This window comes from Giraffa tippelskirchi, chromosome 2, assembly GCF_054371585.1.
Source record: "Giraffa tippelskirchi isolate mGirTip1 chromosome 2, T2T-mGirTip1v1.2.pri, whole genome shotgun sequence".
Classification (NCBI taxonomy): Eukaryota; Metazoa; Chordata; class Mammalia; order Artiodactyla; family Giraffidae; genus Giraffa; species Giraffa tippelskirchi.
In genome coordinates this window covers 78,146,849-78,168,945 of record NC_137276.1, presented here as the reverse complement: position 1 = coordinate 78,168,945, position 22,097 = coordinate 78,146,849, and the positions used below count along the sequence as shown (strand labels likewise).

The window sequence follows — 22,097 nt, the reverse complement described above, 5'->3', positions numbered from 1 at the left end:
TCACTGAAAAAGCAAGAGAGTTCCAGAAAAACATCTACTTCTGCTTTACTGACTATGCCAAAGCCTTTGACTGTGTGGATCACAACAAACTGTGGAAAATTCTTCAAGAGATGGGGATACCAGACCACCTAACCTGCCTCCTGAGAAATCTGTATGCAGGTCAAGAAGCAACAGTTAGAATTGGACATGGAACAACAGACTGGTTCCAGATCGGGAAAGGAGTATGTCAAGGCTATATATTGTCACCCTACTTCTTTAACTTATATGCAGAGTACATCGTGAGAAATGCTGGACTGGATGAAGCATAAGTTGGAATCAAGATTGCCAGGAGAAATATCAATAACCTCAGATATGCAGATGACACCACCCTTATGGCAGAAAACAAAGAAGAACTAAAGAGCCTCTTGAGGAGAGTGTAAGAAGAGAGTGAAAAAGCTGGCTTAAAACTCAACATTCAGAAAACTAAGATCATGGCATCTGGTCCCATCACTTCATGGGAAATAGATGGGGAAACAGTGGAAACAGTGACAGATTTTCTTTTCTTGGGCTCCAAAATCACTGCAGATGGTGACTGTAGCCATGAAAGTAAAAGACGCTTGCTCCTTAGAAGAAAAGTTATGACCAACCTAGACAGCATATTAACAAGCAGAGAGACATTACTTTGCCAGCACAAAGGTCTGTCTAATCAAAGCTGTGGTTTTTCCAGTAGTCATGGATGGATGTGAGAGTTAGACTATAAAGAAAGCTGAGCACTGAAGAATTGATGCTTTTGAACTGTGGTGTTGGAGAAGACTCTTGAGAGTCCCTTGGACAGCCAGGAGATGCAACCAGTCCATCCTAAAGGAAATCAGTCCTGAGTATTCTTTGGAAGGACTGATGCTGAAGCTGAAACTCCCAATACTTTGGCCATCTGATGCGAAGAACTGACGCATTTGAAAAAACCGTGATGCTGGGAAAGATTGAAGGTGGGAGGAGAAGGGGATGACAGAGGATGAGATGGTTAGATGGCATCACTGACTCAATGGACATGAGTTTGAATAAACTCTGGGAGTTGGTGATGGACAGGGAGGCCTGGCGTGCTGCAGTCCATGTGGTCTCAAAGAGTCAGACACAACTGAGGGACTGGACTGAACTGAAGCATTTAAGTCTATCGTGCTTAACTCTCTTACATTCTTTTTTATCCCATTTAAAAAAATTTTTAATTGGAGGATTTGTTGTTGTCAGTCGCTAAGTCACGTCTGACTCTTTGCAACTGCCTGGACTGTGTAGCCTTCCAAGCTCCTCTGTCCATGGGATTTCCTAGGCAAGGATACTGGAGTGGGGTGCCAATTCCTTCTCCAGGGGATTTTCCTAGACCAGAGATTAAACCTGTGTCTCCTGCATTGGCAGGCAGATTCTCTACCACTGAGTCACCAGGGAAGCCCTAATTGGATAATTGCTTTATAATGTGTCATTGTTCTTGCTGTACAGCAAAATGAATCAGCTATATGTATACATGTATCCCCTCCTTCTTTAGCCTCCCTCCTGCCCACCCCTGCCCCACCCCTCTAGGTTATCACAGAGCACTGAGCTCTCTCCCTGTGCTATACAGCAGCTTCCTGCTAGCTGTCTGTTAAACACAAGGTAGTGTATATGTATCAGTGCTACTTTCTCAAGTCGTCCCACCCTTTGCTTTCCCTGCTGTGTCCACAGCTCTGTTCTCTATGTCAGACTTGCAGATTTGCTCATCAGTACCATTTTTCTAGATTCCATATATATGTGTTAATACACAATATTTCTTTTTCTCTTTCTGACTTACTTCACTCTGTATGACAAACTCTTAGGTTCATCCACATAACTAACTACAAATGACCCAATATTGTTCCTTTTTTATGGCTGAGTAATATTCCATTGTATACATGTACCACAACTTCTTTATGCATCTGTTGATGGATATTTTCTTTTATTCTTGACAACACTGTTCCCTTAACATTGTTGCTGAAGATCCACACCTGAGTCTCCCATTGTTGCTCCTGCTGGGTGGGGACCAACATCTTGAGAAACACTGCCTGGAGGGCACCACGCCATGTGTGAAGGACAGTGCCAGGGCTTGCCAAGCCAGCTCGCCTCCCACTCCCAGCTCAAGCTCCAAGATGCAGACCAAGTGAGGTGCTGCTCCTTCTTCAGGTGAGGTATGTAGTAACTTCCAAAACTAACTATACCAAGAAAGTAAGGATGCCATTGAGTGGAAAGACCTAAAAAGTGTTTTCATTGATCCAAAACTCACTTACGAATCCTCACAGGGTTCCTCATTTGCTCCACAAACACCCGAGCCCCTATCGCATACTGTCCATTCCACAAGGCACTTGGATGGGCAGCAGGTGATGAGGCCCCCCAGGCCTTGCCTCTCTCCAGTACGGTGGCCACCAGCTATTTAAATGTAAATAAGTCAAGAGTTCTGTTCCTCTTGCACTGGCCACATTTCAGTGCCAGTCCCTCGGCATACCTGGTGACCACTATATTGGTAGATAATGACGCAGCACAGCATCCCCCTCAGTACAGAAAGGTTTCTGTGGGCAGCGCTCTTTAACGGGCTGAGCTGACTCTATCCCCACCTCAGCACAGCATCCCCCCTAGCACAGAAAGGTTTCTGCAGGAAGCACTCTTTAATGGACTGAGCTGGCTCTGAGGAGCAGCGTCAGGTCTGCGGAGCTGACCTCGTCCAGCCTGGGCACCTGACAAGTTGGCCGTGAGACAGTCCGGACAAAAGCAGCATCTCACTTCTTTTCCTTCAGTTCCACAGCTCTTGTGTGCCCCTCAACAACTCTCCTTTAGCACTCCTGAACGTGACCAACTGAAACAGAGGAACCGCGATGGAGAAGCACATCAGCCAGCGCACCCCAACATCCCCAGCCCCCCAGAGAGACCCACAGAGCCCATGGACACCAAAGATTCTTATCAGTCCTGCAGTAAAGGAACCTTGACAGTCATTGAAGGTGGGCCCTGAACTTACATGACCACACAATTCAGGCTGCTAGTGATATCCTTCTGGAGCTGTCTTTGAGGAAAGCAAGGTAGAACCTGACTCTTGTACAATTTTTTCTTGTTTTGCATTATTTGAAAAGTCCTTTGTCGGAATGTGGAGGTGAGAGTTCCTGTTCCATCTCTGAAAGGCCATGGTGGCCCTAGCATCTGATCCTCCCCTCTGGCCAGGCATCCCCGTGCCTCCTGCCAGCATTAGAGCCACCATCCTCACAGCTGCACACAGAGAACAGGCAAACGAGGGGAGCAACATGTTCTTTTATTGATGCAAGTACGTCCAGTCATACCAATAGCTGACATCCTGCATTATGGTACAGCTTTATACTCAAGAGTTCATCTCGAAATACCAAAACATCAGAGTTAGGGTATGTATCAAATTGGAAAAACAAAATAGCAAATGTAGACACTGTGGTAGGTTGGTACTAGAACTGATAACCCGGTGAAGTGCACATTGATGTTGGAGCTCCTTAACACATGGACAGAAAAGGTTCTAACATTGTATTCCAAATATAGATTCTCAAGTTTTAAACCTTTATCTCAAATACATAAAGCAATATGTACTATCAATATACAGTATGTACTATCTAGAACATCTGAAAAGTGCAAAAACACTGTGACAATACAGTGTGAATATCCTTGCTCCACCCAGGGCTGAGGGCGACATCAGCAGCAGATCACAAAGCCACCTCCCCCTGAGGCAGCATCTTCACATCTCCAGGCTCTCCCAGGAGTTCTAGGAATTAGCAACTAATAGATCCATCCTCACCCAGGCCTCCCAACTCTGGCGAACGCCAGCCATGTGGGGAGAGAGAGGGTGAGTAGTTCTGTTTGGGTGGAATGAAGCCCGCCAAGAGGGAGACAGTCAACGTGGACTGCCCACTTCTGGCCTTGGAGGGAGCAGGGCTGTCGTGGTCCCACGGCCAGAAAGTCAGACAGAAAATGGAGTGTACGCCTCAAGTCTTGGTGTGGAAAACAACTCCAAATGTTGGGTGGTTGTATGTGCATGGGCTCCGGCAGATACGGGCCTGGCTAACTTTGGGTTTCAGTTCCACTAGGGGAGCTCCCCGCCCAGAGGGAAGGAAGGTACTGATTTGTAAGTTGCTTCTTTTCACTTTGTACTTGGACTTCAAGGTGGCTTTCCGTGTCCCCATCCTTCATTGTACTTGGTTTTCACTTCATTACGGCTAAAGTGTGTCAGAGTGATAGCCTGGAAAACTGACAATTCCATGATTCCCCTCCTTAACGTTATTTGAGATTTTCTCTCTTCCTAAAATGTAGTTGAGTAATTTGCCAGACATATTCCAACAGAAAATATGCTGCCAGGTATTCCCCTCCCCTCCCCACTGACCCCCATAAATCCCTGATAAAGGAAAATGAAAATGTAAACTTTGGAAAGCCCATGTTCAAGGTGCACTTCTAGAAATAAGCAAATGAGACCCCCCTGGCCACCCGAGCCCTTCCTGCCGGATCCTCGCAGGCCTGGGCGCTGAGGGCAGCACTTTCCCGGCGCCTCCAGTACCCTCTAAGGCACTAACCCCGACATCAGAGACAGTGGCTGGAAAGGAGGCAGGGCTCACGTTGGTTTTGGTTGGGTTTTTTTAAATATTTTTTTTGTAAGATGTTAATAATCAAAAGTAGAAAATAAAAATCTACATTTCATTAGAATAAGATGTTATCATGGACACCATCTCCCATGATACTCTTTCCCCACCCCTCCCCAAAGCAGGGCCCTGCCCTGTTATTTAAAGTAAACAAAAGAACTTTGTTAAGTGCCAAAGGTTGATGCATGAAATAATTATTTTTTTCTTCATAAAAGTTATGTACAAAATGGACCCCAACCAGTGAGGCCTCCTCATCTCAACCCATATCAATCAAGATTAAAACTCAGTACATAAGTGTGCTTCATCCAGCGTCTGCAGGCCGCATCCGTGCCTTCAGGCTCTGTTAAGGAGAGTGGTCCTAAAGGTGGGCAGGGAATGAGGAAATGGTCAGGCGGCCGCGGGCCCTTCCCCCGAACAGGCAGAGGGCAGGCCTGTGCAGCTAGGGGAGGTCGGGCTGCCAGGAACTGGCCATGGAGGGAGGATCAGGGAAGCTCAAACCGCAAGTCCTCAGGGATGCTCCCCCATCTCATCCTTTCCCTTCCTTATAGACTCGGGCATGGGGGTTGGTCATGGAGTCACGAGACTGCTCCTGGAGTTCTCCTACCTGAGGGTCTTCCAGCTGTCCTTTTCCATGTGGTTTTCTGGACCTTCACTTTCAAAGGAGGCGATGAAGAGAGCTGAGAGACGAGAAGACCCTCAGAAGCCATGTCCACACATGGTCAGTCTGCCCCTGACACACATACCCTTCTCAAACCCTCCCTTCCAGGGTGGAGTGAGGCCCAGGAAGGAACTCCCAGACTAAGCAGGCAGTGACGTCTGGCCCAGGGGTCTGCTGTGTGGGGCTCCCAGCTGCTTGGGGACTCGGATACTTCTCTGGTTCCACAGCACTGGTCCAGCCCCATCCTGGCTCTCAGGAGCCCGATCTCTCTTGTCTTTCATCTCCCATCTGCTCACAGCCCACCCTCATGCACTCTCCCCTGAGAGCTGAGCTTCCCCAGCGTACCATGGGAATAACCACCCTGGGAGGGCACCCCACGTCAGAGTGACATTTACAGTGTGTCTTGGGGGGGGTGGCCCTCACCTTCTTCGCTGTAGATTGGAGCCGTCAGCAGGTAACTCTGAATCTTCTTGTCCTTCTCGAAGGGACACTCCACCTGTGTCCATGTCATGAACTCATGGATCTGTCTGGAGATCTCCCAAAATTTCTGAAGGGTCAGAAGATTTGTCACTTTAAGCTTGAAAACCTTGGTTAGGGAAGGGGACGTAGGCTCTGCTTTCAGTCTGCTGCTCACCTCCCTGGTCCCAGCGAGACAGGACAGTAGCCCTACAGAGCCAACTCAGACCCCAGAAGGGCCTCCACACACAGCACAGCACCACCAACCAGAACACACCCTGACCTCACTCTTGGGGGGCCTTGTATCTCCCAGCTCTGTAACCAGATCACCCACCCAGAGCTAGGGCCACCACACACCTGGAAGTCACTTAGCAGCCATGACCCACCCTGGAGCTTTCAGGGCCACTGGCAGACAGAGACAGATTCTGCCTGTTTAAGAGTGAAGCCTGATCTCTCTCCTTGAGTGGGGACAGGGCACAGGGCGGAGCTAACCTTGAAGTTAATGTGTCCATTGGGCAGGTGGTTGGTGTGGATTTTGTGCAGGAAGTAGATGTCCTTGACAAAAAGGTTGAACACGGGGATGACGATCTTCTCCCGGCTGCTGTTCGCTGTCTGGGACCTCTGCGTGGCCCCCTGCAGGGCTGTCCGGTAGTTGCAGAAATTGCTGGACGGGTCCATGTGGTGCTGTGGGCAGACAGGAGGATGTGGTGGGCACTGCACCTCCACACCCCTCAGACCTGTTCTGGGCGGCCCGTCGTTTCCAGGAGTGAGCACAGTGGGGGAAGCGCAGAGGACAACTGTCTGTGCACCGGGCCAGGCCTTTGGGTTAGGGTCCGCGCATCACAGGAGAGAGGTCTCCGCAGCTCACTCACACCGCCTCTTTCCCTCCTGAGTATGCGTCTTAACCTCCTTCAAAACCTTCCTGTGCCCTTCTGCGGAGGCCAACAACCCCAAACCTGACCAGCTCCACAGACACATGCCTATAAAACTGGATTCTGTGATCAGATACATCTGGTCAAGGCTGCATACTCACTGGCAAGCCCCTGGGCCACCCAGACGACCCAGGACTTCAGGGAACAGGCCAGTCTCTGCTTAGTCAGCCTTGCCCAGCCTGGGGCTATTGGCCTGCCTTTGCCAAACCCCTACTAATCTCTCCCCAGAATTCTGCTTCAGGCAGTGCCGGTTCTGAGTGAAGTCCCGAAGCTAAGGATGCATGGGCTGCCTGCCTCCCGGGCGCAGCGCAGCCAGGCCTGCTGACACGTCCGACACCGGACGGCGCTCGGGAGCACGTCCTCACAGGGGCCGAAGCACGGTGGGAGCCCCCTCCTGAGGCTGACGCCTACCTCTAAGACGTCGAACTTTGCTGTCTTGACCTTGGACCACGTTTTCTTCAGCCTTGCCACAGGACTGAGGTTCATGCCAGCTGCAGGGGGTGACAGGCAGGGTCAGGGCGGGGGGAGGCAGGCCCCGCAGCGCCGGAGGGGGACCCCTGGGGGCCACACACTCACAGATGATGGCCATCATGGAGTTGAAGTTGCCGATGTTGAAGCACTCTCGGGCCACGTCAATGAAGAACTCCAGCATGCGGGTCCGGTGCTTCTTCTTCACTACCTGAGGGCAGCCAGACCACTCAGCTTGGGCCCCACTGGGGGTTGTCCCCTCCAGCACCAGCCCTCGGAGGGCAGCCTGATGGGGAGCTGCCTGTGCCCACAGAGCTGTGGGACCAGGGTGAGGGGACATGCCCAGGCTGCAGAGGCAAGAGATGAGGCTGTGGTGGTTTGATGCTGGGCCAGGTGGTGGGAGGGCAGGCAGAGGGGGCCATGCTGGGCACAACAGGGTGCTTCCACAGTGGGTCACTGTTGTAATTTAAGTCATCACTTTGGGCCGTGGGGTTGGGGGGGTTGTACTTCCAAGGCCCTGGCAATAAAGCTTCCTGTCTCCACTTACAAAGTTTCATCCTCTGCGGGGAAGGGGAGGCAGAGCCTCAGGGGACACCGTGAGGTCAGGAGGAGACTGCGCCCCACCGAGACCGCCGTGCAGCACTCACCCGGCACACCTCGGTGGCCACCAGCATGCTGAGGCAGTTGAACCAATTGTCGTAGGCCTCCAGGCTGTAGGTCTTGGTCATGTCCCCTCGGCACTGCAGGGACACAGCAGGTCATAGGGAGCCCGAGGACCCTGCCAGTGGGAGCTGCTCCACCCCTACCCCCAGAACCAAGGAGCCAGGGCCAGCAGAGGAGACTGTGAAAGCAGTGAGGGGAGGGGAGTGGGGCTGCTGGACACGCCCCCAGGGGATCCCCCCAAGCCCTGCAGGGATCAGCTTGGAGGCCTCTGGGAACCCTGCCCCCCACCCCAGCATACATCACCCTGCATGGCCGTCCACCACCCCTGGAGCAGGCGCTAGGAGCTGACCCACGTGCGTCAGTTGTGAGCCCCGCCGCCTCCAGAACACCCACAGCCCTCACCCTGTGCTTGTCCCGGGAGTCCATGTGGCTGACGATCTGCATCAGGTCCTCGGGGTGGATGCTGCTGACTCTCTCCTGGGGGGAGCGGGGAGATGGCACAGGAAGGGTGACCATCTGCCCTCCTCAGGCCAGCCCCACCCTCAGGGCACAGAATGTGTCCAGAGCCAGCAGTCAGGACCTTCCTGCAGGGGTGGGCACCACAGCCACGGCCCTTCCTTGATCAGAGCGCCCAGTGGACAGGCCTCCCAGAAGTACCCCAGGGGTCTGGAAGGCCCCCCTGGGAGCAGGGGGATAGGACTGTGTGCAGAAGCCTCAGGGCCACGGCTGCTACATGCGGGGTACCTGCCCAGCCCAGGGCGCAGGCAGGACTAGGAGACCAGAGCCAGTGGGAGGAGCTCTGCCCTTGGAAGCCCCTGCCATGAACACGAGGCTGCCATGATCCAGGGAACCTGCTGCTCAAGTGGACACACACCTGCCAGAGGCAGTGGTCAAAGCTGCTATGCGGGCTTCCCCCGACACCCCAGTCTGACCAGCAGGGGAGACCCTGCCGCACCCTGTGTGGGGTGGTGAGAGGATGAGCATCTGAACGCACCCCAGCCCCGCCCTGGAAGGGTGTCCACCACACTAACCAGCTCTATATGTGTCAGCTGCTGGGCCAGCACCAGGGGGTCGCAGCACACGCCCAGGATGTCCTTCTGAGCAGCTGGAGGCTTGGCCTTGAGGACGGGCCCTTTGTCCATGGCTGGTGAGCGGAGCTTCTCCCGCAGCTCCTGAAGCTGGCTCCGGGCAGCCAGGGACAGCAGCAGGCTCTGAGTCATCTGGGAGATGGCCTTCTTCACGGTGCCATTCTCCTGAGGGGCAGGGGTGGAGAAGGCGCTGTTGTGGGCTGGAGGGACCTGCTGGAGGTACCCAGCTCATCTCCAGGGACCTACCTCTCACTCGGCACCCACCCACAGGGCAGAAGGAGGGGGCCTGGGACCATTCCCACTCTAGCCTCAGGGTGTTCCATGTGCAGAGGATGCCGAGGGCAGGCCTGTGTGTTGCTGGCCAGCTGAGCTGCTCTCATGGGGGTGACGGGCAAATGGAGCCACCCAGCAGCCCTCATTAGGAGAGTGACTGCAAAGGGGACCATGTACAGAGCTCCCCTAGACAAGGCACCCTGCCAGGGTCTGAGAGGCACCTCACCTCATCACACTGGGTGACCCGATGGGTGATGGCCTTCAACTCAGCCATGGCCTTCTCGTCCTGGAAGTCAAAGGGGAAGGCCTCCGTCCACTCCTTAAGCAGCTGCACGATCTTGGCTGAGAAGGACTTCAGCTTGGCCTGGGTCAGGGCGGGTAAAGTGAGGTCTGAGCCTCCAGAGTGAGTGACAAGATGACAAGTGGTACAAGCACCTCTGGTTCTGTGGCTCCCCCCACCTGTCCCCAGAGGGCCTGTGTCCCCTGTCCCGACACTGAGAGCTACTGGGTAGGGACAGACCCCCGCTGCCTTCGTCCACCTGCGGTTCTGTCTTTTCCCGCTTCACTTTCCATTCCCCTGACGCCAGCTCTCTTCTTCACTTAAATTCATTTTCAAAAGACCACCATGACATAGAAAACTAGTTTCATTTGCTGCAATTAGAAGTTACCCATCAAAAACACGATGAAGGGCCTCCCTGATGGCTCAGTGGTAAAGAACTGACCTATCAGTGGAGAAGACACAGGTTCCATCCCTGATCCAGGAAGATCCCACATGCCACGGAGCAGCTAACCCCTGGCACCACAACTACTGGGCCTGTTCTCTAGATCCTGGGAGCCACAACTATTAAGCCCACACACCCGAGAGCCCGTGCTCCACAACGGGAGAAGCCACCACAATGAGAAGCCCGCATGCTACATAGAGAGTAGCCCCCACTCACTGTAACTAGAAAAAAAAAACCCTCACAGCAATGAAGATCCAGCACAGCCAAAAATAAAAAATAATTTTAAAAGATGAAAACCAGCAAAATCATGATGTTAAGCAAGAAACTAACTGCCTTTTCTCAGTGAAAAGCAGGTTGGCAAGTGCCAGGAAGGACTGCAGACACCCCAGGTGTCCTCTTCCCAGGTCCACATGCATATACACAGCTCAAGAAGGGGGTACAGGATGCCTGGTGCCCAGCCCTGCTCAGGTTCACCAAACCCTTCCTGGGCCCACCTTGGCTCCTGCCTGCCCCTGACCAGCTCCCTGTGCCTACCTGGACCATCCTGGCCTCGACTGCCCTTGGGGCCCGGCCCCCTCATGACCCCACTGCCCGCCCCTACACCCACCTGCCCCCATCCACCCATGCCTGCCTTATTTAGCCCACTGATTCCACCCTTGCCCCCTGCCCATGCCCTGGTGGTGGCTCCCATGCCCTTCAAAGCCTCCTCCCCCAGCCACTCACAGCACTGAGTCACGGCACCTCAGGAGGCCCTGCTGACAACTCCCAGGTGCCCGCTGCACCCACACTCAGCAGGAACAAGAGGCCTGCGTTCCCTCCTCAGAAGCCCCGCCCTGCACGTCACCCCAGACAAGGCTGGTGGGCTCACCCCAGGCTCCTCTCAGGCCTCTACTGACCCCTTGCTGACCCTCAACTTCAAATTCCATCTCCCACTCACCCTGGTCTGGCTGTTTTCCACCCATGCCTTGAGGAGCCCTTCCTGGTCCCCAGGCTGCAGTCGGTGCCTGTCCCCCTCCCAGCCCAGCAACCCCGAGACAGACCCCCCAGGGGAGACTCGGAAGAGCTCTTCATGGGCCTTGGCTGCAAACCTCCAGTGGAAGGAGGCCTAGCCGGTGGAGGGACAGGTCATTGGGAACAGGCCCTGCCAGCTTTTTGCCAGTCTGCCTGCCACCCTTGCTTCCGTACCAGACCTTGGGCTTCTAAAATCCACACCCCAGCCCGTGCCCCAGTGCAAAAGGGATAAACTGTGATTTCTTAACCATCCTGACCACCCAAAGCCTCACTCAGAAGACATGACACTGGCAAACAACCCTATTTGAGTCATTGCAAACTCCAGCCTGAGGGCGCTGCCCCCCTACCCTCCTCAGAGGGCACGGTGACCCAGGCCCCACTGCCTTCTCCACCAGCTGTAGCCGGAACTCTCCCTCCGGGGTCCTGGCATAGAGCAGGAGAGCAGTCCTCTGTGGTCCTCCACCGGGAGGGGTGCGGGCACCCACCAGCGGCAGTCCCTCCAGGCCCCTGGGAGTATGCTCCACGTGCACCCCTGCAGACCCTCAGGAAGTCCAGCTCCAGCGATGCCAGGAGGCCATACAAACAGACCTGCCCCCAGCAGGAAGGGCCCCTGGCCAGCTCAGCCAGGCCCCATCCTGAGCCAGCTTCTTGCCCAAGCGCGAGCAAGATGGGCACAGTCAGGAGCTCGCTTTACCTTCTCGGACCCAGCCTCCAGCTGCTGCCTCTGCTCCACACAGAGCTGCCCCACGCGGGCCAGCAGGTCATGAGGGGGGATGAAGACCCGGGAGCTCAGGAGAAACGTGAAGATGTATGTCCTCTGAAGAGAGAGATGGAGAGAGTGACGAGGGAGTCAGGCCTGGTGTGGTCCCCAGGGGTGGCACAGCCTACCTTTCCACCTGGTCCAGCTGCCCCCTAGACCCCGTGTGGCTGGGTCACCTTGAATGCCCTTCCTCCTCCCTCCTCACTGCTCCCCAATCCTGCCCACCAGGCAGGACAGACAAAAGCTTTCAAGAGCCCTGGGCCCTGCCGCCTCTCAGACCATGAGCACCCCTCAGCCTGCACCACAGCCTGGTGATGCAGGGCTGTGGCTCAGCTCTGTGCCACACCTGTGGCACAGCTGTGTGGCTCAGCTCACCTTGAATGCCCTTCCTCCTCCCTCCTCACTGCTCCCCAATCCTGCCCACCAGGCATGGCACAGACGAAACCCCACTTGGCAGCAGCTCTCCGCCACCTCCCCTGACGAGCCCAGCTCCCAGTGCTCTTACTCTGCTGGGAGGCTTCCCTACCCACTGCCCGACCCCACGCTGGGAACTAAACCCGAACATGCATGTTGGGGGACCCTCTGGGCCTGGGTGGGCCTGCTGCCCAGGCCACAGTGCTCCCTGGGCCAGGCGCCATGCTTGCTCTGTGCCAGATGCTCAGTGGCCAGTGGGGCAGGGCCTAGGTGGTGGGGAGTCGGTGGGGGTCTTATCTGCAGGGCAGGGCAGTCCCTCCTTGGCCCCAGGATCCCACATCAGAAATTGCTGCAAGCCCCTGGTCACCAATCAGCTGTGGGCCTTGCCCCTATCTGCCACACCAGGGCCCCCCAGTCCCACATCCACGTGTCCTTGTCACCGGGCTGTGGTTCAGGCTGAGGGGTGCTCATGGTCTGAGAGGCGGCAGGGCCCAGGGCTCTTGGAAGCTTTTGTCTGACATGGGTTCTGCCAGGCCCCTGCCTGCAGACAGGGCGGACTTGGGGGTGGGGAGGCTGCTTGGGGCTCTCCCGGGGACTCTAGTCAGACAGTAATCTACCCACACCTGGTTGCCTAAGGCTGGGGGGCCTGGGAGCCTCCGCCCCAACTCTAGGCCCAAAGAAGCAGGTCTTCCTTGCTCTAGCCTAAAGCCAGCCTGGCCATGTGTGCTGGGTGTGCAGCTCCTGAAACCAAGCTCGGCCCTCAGGCCCTCACGGCCCCCACGCAGCCCTCAGAGGCCACCGGGAGAGGGGGGTTTCCCTGGAGTAGCAGGGGATCCTCTACCACCACCCTTCCTCCCCCCACCACCTCCACTCCCGACAATTCCAAACTGGCCACTTCCTATCCCCAGGCTGTGCATCATGCAGACACTGGGGTCCCAGCTGGTCAGCGTGAGACCCTCAAGGACCCCTTTGAAGAAGAAGGCTTTGAATGAGGAGAAAGGTGCCCGGTGGTCACGGCTGGGAGCTCTTAGCTGAGGGCAGAGGAGAGCCCAGAGCAGGAGCTGGCGTCTCTGAGGGGTCTGCAGGGCAGGGGCGGTGAGGAAAAGGCAAGGAGCCCAGGTGCTCACCAGAGGGACCCCATTCTGCCATCACCCGCCCTTTGCTCTCTCCTGGGGCTCAGGCTGGGACCCCGGGGCACAGTGTTTTGGGGACAACACAGGAGGAGCAGCCTGAGAGGGGAGCCTCCCCCCGCGTGGACACAAGGCCACTGTGGCACAGACCAGCACTGGGCTTGGAGGTCCCTGCCCCTGGGGGCCGCAGCCCTGCTCCGGGCTTCTCCAGGGCCTGGCGTCCCCACTTCCTGGTTCTGCCACCCAGAACCTCGGCTGCCATGACTGCACCCCCAACAGCAGCCCCGGCCGGGCCCTGAGAGGATGGACGGGGTGGAAGGATGGACAGACAGAGGTGTGGATAGAACCCCGGGAGGGAGGGAGGAGACCTGACAGGTGAGGGTGGGCCAGGAACCCGGGAAGCCCAGCTGGAGGGCACAGGGGGCGGCTGCTCCCCACCCTCCCTCGCAGCCCCGTGTGTGACTGACGCTGCCCGCAGGAGGGAGGGGCCCCTGGAGAGGGAGCCGGGAGCAAGCCCACTCCACCATGCGTCGTCACTACCGGCAGCAGAAGGGGAGCCACACACGACAGGGGACACTTGCTCACTCTTCCAAGAATGTGCCAACGTCATCTGGAGTGACGGGGAGGACGGGGGCTGCCCTGCCCACACAGGCAGGTGCCCCGGGGTCTGTAGGCAGTGGGAGTGGGAGTCATTCTGAACCATGGCGGCTCATGAACAAAGTCGACTTCCCAGCTCAGAGACAGGCCCCATGCTGGCTGGACCCTCCCCGGAACCCTGAGGCAGCGGCCTGCCCCTTGGCCTCCTCTTCTCCCCCAGGGCCACCTCCTACTCACCTGGGGACAGCAGGGGCAGAGATGGGAGGGGCAGGAGAGCACGGGAGGGGAGGGCAGGGCTCCCTGCCGCTCCGGCCTCTCTGACCAGGCCTCCCTCCCCAGCCCGGCCTCCCTCCCTTGCCAGCCCCCTCGGTCACCAGGCACTCACGTCAGGGTAATAGTCCACAGTGGGGACCAGGTGCTCCATCAAGGCCTCCAGGGACCCCGAGATGAGACGTCCGTCTTGGAAGATGAGGTCCCCAGAGCCGCCGGCCCCACCGCCTCGCTCCCCCATGCCGGGCTGCCCCTGTCCACTACAGCTGGGCCCGAGGATGCTGGAGAACACCACGGACGTCTGGGGCATAGTTTCCTGGGAGGAAAGAATGAGGCGGTCAGACATCAAAGGCTCCTCCACCCAGCTCTCCTCCCCGGCGGGCCGCAGGGAGGGCCTGAGCCCCAGCAGGGCCAGGAGGGGGTCATTAGATGTCAGCGCAAGCAGAGAACAGGCTCCTCAGTGGCCCTGAAGCCACCGATCAAGGTGTCTGATAAACATTTCCTCAGCATCTGCTCTGTGCATACCAGGCCTCATTCCAGCAACCTGGACACAGAGCACTCTGCCTCCTGGGGTTCTGTCCAAGCAAAAAGACAAACCGTGGGGAAAAAGTAAAAACAGCACCAGGGGAACAGCAAGTGTGTAGGGGTGGCCACAGCAGCCGCAGGGAGGCGGCCCTGAGGCAGACTGAGCGTGAGCTGTGCGGTACAAGGCACAGCCGGTGCCAAGGTCCTGAGGCCAGGGTGGGGGAGGGGAAAGTAGTCTGGGGAGTGACCAGCCTGACCGTACACACTGGCAGCCCAGGGTGCACCCACTGAGTGACCCAGGAGGCGTGGGCACTCTGGGCACAGGAGTGACCTGACTCGGGGTGAGGGTCACTGTGGCTGCTGTGTGGAGACCAGCAAGCGAGAGATCTGAAAACCAACTGGTCTGGGCTTTGCCATAACAAACCCCTAGAAGAGATGGCTCAGGTCAGGTGACAGAGGAGTGGGGCAGAGTCGGCTCTGGACACTGGGATGGATGGTCTTTGACCTGAGCCACTGACCCGCATAGGGGAGGGCTCTGAGGGTGGGGTCTGGTTAAAGACCTGGAACTTGCTTTGGACTCGCTGGATCTGAAATGCCTGTTAGATGCGGGTGTTGGGCAGCAGTCTGAGGTTCAGTGTGATGGGTTGAGGGTCCCCCCTCGCACGGCAGCCAGGTCCTGCTGGAGGCTCTCCTGAGGCCTGGGACGGTCTGCAGCCCTCTGGATCTCAGTTTCCTCTCTGCCCAGGCAGCCAATTCCACAGTGTCAGTGGGTACACACCCGCCAGCCCGAGGCTCGGGAGCCAGCGCCCGTGGGTGCACTTTCCTTCCTACTCCGCGGGTGGGGGGCCTACCCCACCTGCTGGGCTAGTCCCCCCGGGCAGGACAGGGAAACTGAAGCAGGGGTGGAGGAGCTGGCCCTTCCTGCCTCTGTGGGGACAGTAGCCAGGTCTCACACTCTGGGGTCACCAGCAGGCAGGTGCTACCACCCCACGCCCAGCTCCCCAGGTGGCCACACTGACCTCTCCAAGTCCTGGGAAGTGGAAAGAGCCCCCAGGGCCAACCTGCCGGGGATGATGCCTTCAACCGGACCTGGTCTGCTCTCTCACTGGGACTGGGGCCAGCCCTGGAGCCCTTCCGGCCTCAGTTTCTCCACCGTGTAGAGCAAACAGCAGCCACAATTACTTTACTGCCACAAGGGGCCCCTCCAAGGGCTTTACCAGCAGAGCCCACTCCCGCCCCACAGCACATAGGCCGAGCCTCACACCAGGGTGAAAGGGGCCCTGGGCCAAACGACACTGGCTTCCCTGCCAAATGCCTGGAGGTCACCTTAGAATTCTCAGAACATCCTTTGAGATGAGGGCAAGTGCTCAAGGGAAGTCCCCGGGGCCAAGGCCAGGAGGGCAATGTCTGTCCCCCCAGGCTCTGTGCCGCCCTTGTTCCATGGGTTCAGACTCACAGAACACTCCCCACAACCCATGTTAAAATGAACGCTCCCAGACCCCACTGGGTCAGAAATTTGGGTGGGGTCTTCTTTGCCACTCAAGTCAAAGAATCACTGACTCACACAAACTCTTCATCTTTCAGATAATGAAACAGAGGCTCCGCAAGAAGGAACTCAACTGAAGAAACCCTAGGATTTCCAAGTCCAGCCTAGGTGCCGCCACCTCTAGGAAGCTTCCCTGGGTTAATCCCTGGATTGCTGACCCACAAGGCGAGAAGTGCCTGATCACCCGCCTTAACGTCTTCCTGTCTGGCTGGAGCCCGGCCCGTGGCCACACTCAGGAATCATTTAGGGAAGGAAACAGTGGACGCCCTGGTGGCTGCCCTGCTGCTGTCACTAGCTCCGGAGGGGACCTGGACCCTAGAGCTTCAGCTGAGGGGCCATCGCTGTGGGGTGACTTCCCCACGATCACACAGTTCTGGGTTCAAAAGGTGACCTGAGACTGGTAACCGTGGTCAGCTGGACATCCTGACCCCAAGCTTCTCGGTCATCAGAGATGGCGTTTTCGGAGCCCCTGGCCCCTCATCTGCGGAGGCAGTAGGCTGCTCTGGTCAGGAGGTGCTATGGAGGGAGCACGCTGATACCCCCCGCTAACTCACACAGTCCCCACCCAATCCCCCACAGGGCCAGGCCACCTGCAGGGACACATGCCCCGGGGCTGGGAGGTCAGGAGCCAGTGGGAAGTCAGCCTGGGGACTCAGCCCCCCCAGCTCTGCTACATGAAGGGATGGACAAGTCCAACAGGAGGCCACAGGGCAAGTTCTACTCTGGACACCAGCCCACCGCTCCCTGGGAGCCTCAGCACTCACTGTCTCCCTTGACAGGTGAGGGGCAGACACTCAGGGTGGAGGCACCTACCTAGGGGTGGGGCCCCCGTCCGTGTGTCCTGGACTCATCATGCTGCTCCCACCCCAAGGCTCCCCACCTGTGTGAGGGTCTCTGTTCCCCCAGAGACTGTCCCAACACCTGCCTACGCACAGCCCAGGAGGTCATGGGAACAAGCAGCCAGGTGAGGCCCATCCCTCCAGCTTGGGGTGGTGACTCCACCACTGGACTCATCAGGTGCACAAGACCCCATATCAGTCATTAAGTGACATCAGCACAAGTACATAAATGCACAGAGGACATCCAGCCACCCCTGGCCATGCTCATCGCAGAGATTACTGCAAGGGAGCAGAGGAGGGAGGGGACTTGCTTTCCATTCTACACATTTGTCAACTATCTGATAACGTTTCTAAATGGCACATCTATCTTGTCATCTTTTAAATAACTTTTCTTTTTTAGTTCAAAGAAGCTGAGTTTTGAAATCAGCACTTTTTATAAAGGCAAAATAGGCTTCCCAGGTGGCGCTAGTGGTAAAGAACGCGCCTGCCAATGCGGGAGATGTAAGAGACTTGGGTTCCATCCCTGGGTGGGGAAGATCCCCTGGAGGAAGACATGGTGACCCACTCCAGTATTCTTGCCTGGAGAATCCCATGGACAGAGGAGCCTGGCAGACTACAATCCATGGGGTCATAAAGAATTGGACACGACTGGAGCGACTTGGCATACATGCATAAAGGTACAATAAACAGGTGCTGGGCCTGCAGACAGAAGCACGGCTACCATCCAGCAGGTCACCTGTGAGGTGGGCTTCGAGGTAGAGGCCCACAACCTCTCGGGGAATTGGGAGAGCCCACAGGGGCTGTGCGGGACCACCCCAGCCTCTCCCCTACCCTGGGACCCAGCCTGGGGCCAGATCTCCCTGACCACAAGCCTCCCCCCCTCCTCTGTACACTGAGCCCTGTGGATCCTGGGGACCGCCCCCCAGAACCCTTTCCTTACTACCCCCCACCCAGTCCCTAGTAGAACCCATCCCTGCCTGGTCATGAGCACCTTGGGGAGGGTCTCCAGGCTCAGTGCCAAGTGGGAGAAGACAGGTTCCCTAAGTGGGTCTTCCAGGACAGGAGTTTAGATCACCCCTGGGTTTGAATCCCAGCTCTGCAACAGGCCAGGTCCTTGCTCCTAGATGAATCTAACCAGCCTTGATTTCCTCAGCTGTCAAATGGGGATGATGGCAGGACCACCCCTGTTGAGACCTCTGCCTGGCATCTCTGCTGGCCAACCCAGTCCGCTCTGTGGCCCCTCCTGCTCCTACATGTGAGGCTCTCCCCTCAGTTCCAGCAAGAGCCACACCTGTGTGTCCATCAACCCTGACCGGACCTCTTCTCAGGCAGGAGCCACTCAGAGCAGAGCACCAGGAAATCTGGGCTCCTGTCTCAGGAGGGAAGGAATTGCAATCAGCAATACAGCAGCTATTAGGAGGGGCTCCTGCTGGACTGGGCATGTGCCCCCATATTGGTCACTCTGTCTGTCCCCTCCTACCTGGATGGGTGAGGGTGCTCCGGGGCAGCCTTGGGAAGCAGATGCCAGCGGGGGGTGCACACGCAGAGGTGAGGCTGAAACCATCACTGAGCCCCAAGGGCTGTGCAAGGGAGAAAGAGCTGAAATCTCTCCTCATGCGAACCACAGATTTACATCCTCACAAGCTGCTTTGTAAACTCAGTGCCTGCGGAACATCTGAACAGACAAGCAGTGCTCCCACGGTGGAGATGAGTCTACCTTTAGCACCTGTGGACTCATGGGCTGCATACCCAGGGGCTGGGCCAGGCCAGAGCCCGAGCTGTCCCCACAAGCAGGTCTAAGTGCATGACACCACAGCCTCGGTCCCTGGGGGGATCTGGTGAAAACAACGCCTTAGAGAGACCAGGGCCAACTGCCGGCACACACAGGGTTAAGGTGGGCCCGAGAGGAGTAGGGGCTTCTGTGGTGGCTCAGTGGTAAAGAACCCATCTGCCGATGCAGGCAGACATGAGAGACTCAAGTTTGATGCCTGGGTCGGGAAGATGTCCTGGAGAGGGCACGGCAACCCACTCCAGTATTCTTGCCTGGAGAATCCCATGGACAGAGGAGTCTGGCAGGCTACAGACTGTGGGGTCACAAAGAGTCGGACACGACTAAAGTGACTAAGCACGCACACACGCAAGAGAGGAATACCAACTATAGTGTAATGTGAGCGCTCACATCACGGGTGAGAGTGGACACAACAAAGTATCCTCCTGGGTGAACTGCTCCAGAGAACCAATACTCAGTGACTTCTCTCCCAGTGGGAGCGTTCCAACCCTCCCTACTTCACACAAAAGATCAGAAACACAGCTAAGAAACAGATCAACAACAGATCCGGGGGCTTCTACAGCAACAATTGGGGAGGAGACCCTGCCCCTCATAGGGCAGTGACACCCACAGCAAGGGGAGGCCCTGCTCAACACCCAGTTACCACCACATCAGTCACATGTCTCATCAAGCAGGTAACGGCCAGCATACACGAGGAAAGAGGTGGCAGACATCCAAACTAAAAAGAGCCCTCGCACCAAAAATATTAAACCCACATAGGGATGATCCTTCCTAAAAACATCCCACTAAGACAGTCTGAGGGTCTGGCACTGGGAAGACCTCCAGAGCATTGAGCCCTGAAGGCCAGCAGGGCTTGAGTACAAGAGCTCCACGGGGCTGGGGGAAACAGACTCCACTCTTGGAGGCCACATACAAGGTCTCATGTACACCAAGACCAAAGCAGTACCTCCACAAGAACCTGGGCAAGACATACTTAGGGATCTTGGACACTCTCCTGGGGAGGCAGAGGTCAGCTGACCTGACCACACCAACAGCCTGCAAGCTCCAGCGCTGGAACACCTCAGGCCAAACAACCACAAGACAGGAGCACAACTTCACCCATCAGCAGACAGGCTGCCTGAGGTCATACTGAGCTCACAGCCACCTCAAGACACACCACTTGACAGAGCCCTGCCCATCAGAGGGACAAGACCCAGCTCCAAGAGGGAAGGCACCAGTCTCCCACCAGGAAACCTACATAAGCCCCAGTACCAATATCATCCACCAGGGGGCAGACACTAGAAGCAAGAGGAACCACTATATCTTGCAGCCTGCAGAAAGGGGACTACAAACAGAAAGTAAGACAAAATGAGACGACAAAGAAATACGGTGCAGGCGAAGAAGCAAGACAGAAAACCCCACAAGGACAAATAAATGAAGAGGAAATAGGCAAACTATCTGGAAAAGAATTCTGAGAAATGACAGTAAAAATGATGTAAAATCTTGAAAAAAAAAAAAAGAATGGAAGCACAGGCTGAGAAAATACAAGAAATGTTCAACAAAGAGAAGACTGAAAGAACAACAACAAAACCAGATAAGCAACACAACAACTGAAATGAAAAATACATAAAAGGGAATCAATAGCAGAATAACTGAAGCAGAAGAATGAATAAGTTAGCTGGAAATCAAGAGAGGTAGAAATAACTTCCATGGAATAATAAAAGAAAAAGGAATGAAAAGAACTGAGGGCAGTCTCAGAGACCTCTGGGACAACATTAAACACACCAACATTTACATTAGATGGATCCCAGAAGAAGACAAAGATAAAGGGCCTGAGAAAATACTTGAAGAGATTACAAAAACTTCCCTAACATGGGAAGGGAAACAGTCACCCAAGCCCAGGAAGTGTAGAGAGTCCCATACAGGATAAAACCAAGGAGGAACAAGCCGAAACACACAGTGATCAAAATGACAAAAACTAAATACAAAGAAAAAATATTAAAAGCAAAAAAGGAAAAGCAACAGATAACATACAAGGGAATCCCCATAAGGTTATCAGCTGGTTTTTCAGCAGAAACTCTGCAGGCCCAAAGGGAATAACACAATATATTTAAAGTGATGAAAGGGGAAAACCTACAACCAAGAATACTCTATCCAGAAAGGCTCTCATTCAGATTCAACAGAACAATCAAAAGCTTTACAGACAAGCAAAATCTAAGAGAATTCAATGCCATCAAACAGCTTTACAATAAATGTTAAAGGAACTTCTCTCGGCAGGAAATGCAAACCAAAAAAACTTCAATAGATATACACACAAAAAAGAAAAAGCAACCCAAACACAACACTAAAAATAGTCACCAAATCACAGGAGAAGAGAACAAAACAGGAAGGGAAGAAAAAAACACTTAAAAAAACAAATCCAAGACAATTAAGAAATCACACATATCAATAATTACCTTAAATATAAATGGAATAATACATATCAAGAATCATACATATCAATAATCACTTTAAATATAAATGGATTAAATGCTCCAACCAAAAGACACAGACTGGCTGAATGGATACAAACACAAGACCACCATATATGCTGTCTACAAGAAACCCACTTCAGATCTAGGGACACATACAGACAGAAAGTGAGGGAATGGGAAAAGATATTCCATGCAAAGTGAAATCAAAAGAATACTGGAGTAGCAATACTCATATCAGACAAAGTAGACTTTAATCAAAAGACTATTAGGGGCTTCCCTGATGATTCAGTGGTAAAGAATCCACCTGCCAATGCAGAAGATGTGGGTTTGATACCTGGGCCAGAAAGATCCCAAATGCCGCAGAGCAACTAAGTCTGTGTGCCACCACCACTCAGTCTGTGCTCCAGAGCCCAGGAACCACAACTACTGAGCCCATGTGACACAGCTACCAAAGCCTGCATGTCCCAGAGGCCACGCTCCACAAAAAGAGAAGCCACTGCAACGAGAAGCCTTTGCACTGCATCTAGAGAGTAGCCCCCACTCACCACAACTAGAGAAAAGCCTGCAGAGCAACGAAGACAGCACTGCCAAAAATAAATAAATAAATAGACTATTACAAGAGACGAAGAAGGACACTACATAATGATCAAGAGATCAATCAAGGAAAAAGATATAACAATTGTAAATATATATGTACCCAACACAGGGGCACTTCAATATATAAGTTAAATGCTAACAGCCATAAAGAGGAAATCAACAGTAATACAATAATAATGGGGAGCTTTAACATCCCACTTACACCAATGGACAGGTCATCAAGACATAAAATCAATAAGGAAAGAAGTCTTAAATGACACTTTAGACAAGATGGACTTAATGGA

At 54.9% G+C, this 22,097-nt stretch overlaps 1 protein-coding gene and 1 long non-coding RNA gene across 7 annotated transcripts in view; one reads left to right on the top strand and one right to left on the bottom strand.

Moving 5' to 3' along the window:
* Positions 1-1,921: 1,921 nt before the first annotated feature.
* The window catches only part of RASGEF1A (RasGEF domain family member 1A), a 182,918-nt gene continuing 162,742 nt past the window's right edge, over positions 1,922-22,097 (bottom strand). For 3 of the 6 annotated variants that reach the window (XM_081569127.1, XM_081569128.1, XM_081569124.1), the window contains 12 exons: positions 14,180-14,380; positions 11,588-11,710; positions 9,387-9,524; positions 8,831-9,052; positions 8,202-8,276; positions 7,784-7,876; positions 7,245-7,347; positions 7,080-7,159; positions 6,229-6,420; positions 5,704-5,827; positions 5,227-5,299; positions 1,922-2,833 (listed from right to left, as the gene is read on the bottom strand). In XM_081569127.1, the coding sequence (XP_081425253.1) occupies positions 2,797-2,833; positions 5,227-5,299; positions 5,704-5,827; positions 6,229-6,420; positions 7,080-7,159; positions 7,245-7,347; positions 7,784-7,876; positions 8,202-8,276; positions 8,831-9,052; positions 9,387-9,524; positions 11,588-11,710; positions 14,180-14,374 (1,455 nt within the window). In that variant the 5' untranslated portion in view covers positions 14,375-14,380 and the 3' untranslated portion in view covers positions 1,922-2,796. Of the gene's footprint in view, positions 2,834-3,260; positions 4,981-5,226; positions 5,300-5,703; positions 5,828-6,228; positions 6,421-7,079; positions 7,160-7,244; positions 7,348-7,783; positions 7,877-8,201; positions 8,277-8,830; positions 9,053-9,386; positions 9,525-11,587; positions 11,711-14,179; positions 14,381-22,097 lie in introns of those variants that run through there. The other 3 variants (XM_081569129.1, XM_081569126.1, XR_014076558.1) reach the window with 2 other exon arrangements.
* On the top strand, positions 4,263-7,686 carry LOC145537993 (uncharacterized). The gene is made up of 3 exons (XR_014076559.1): positions 4,263-4,986; positions 5,171-5,340; positions 6,897-7,686. It is a non-coding gene; the product is annotated as an uncharacterized LOC145537993 (long non-coding RNA).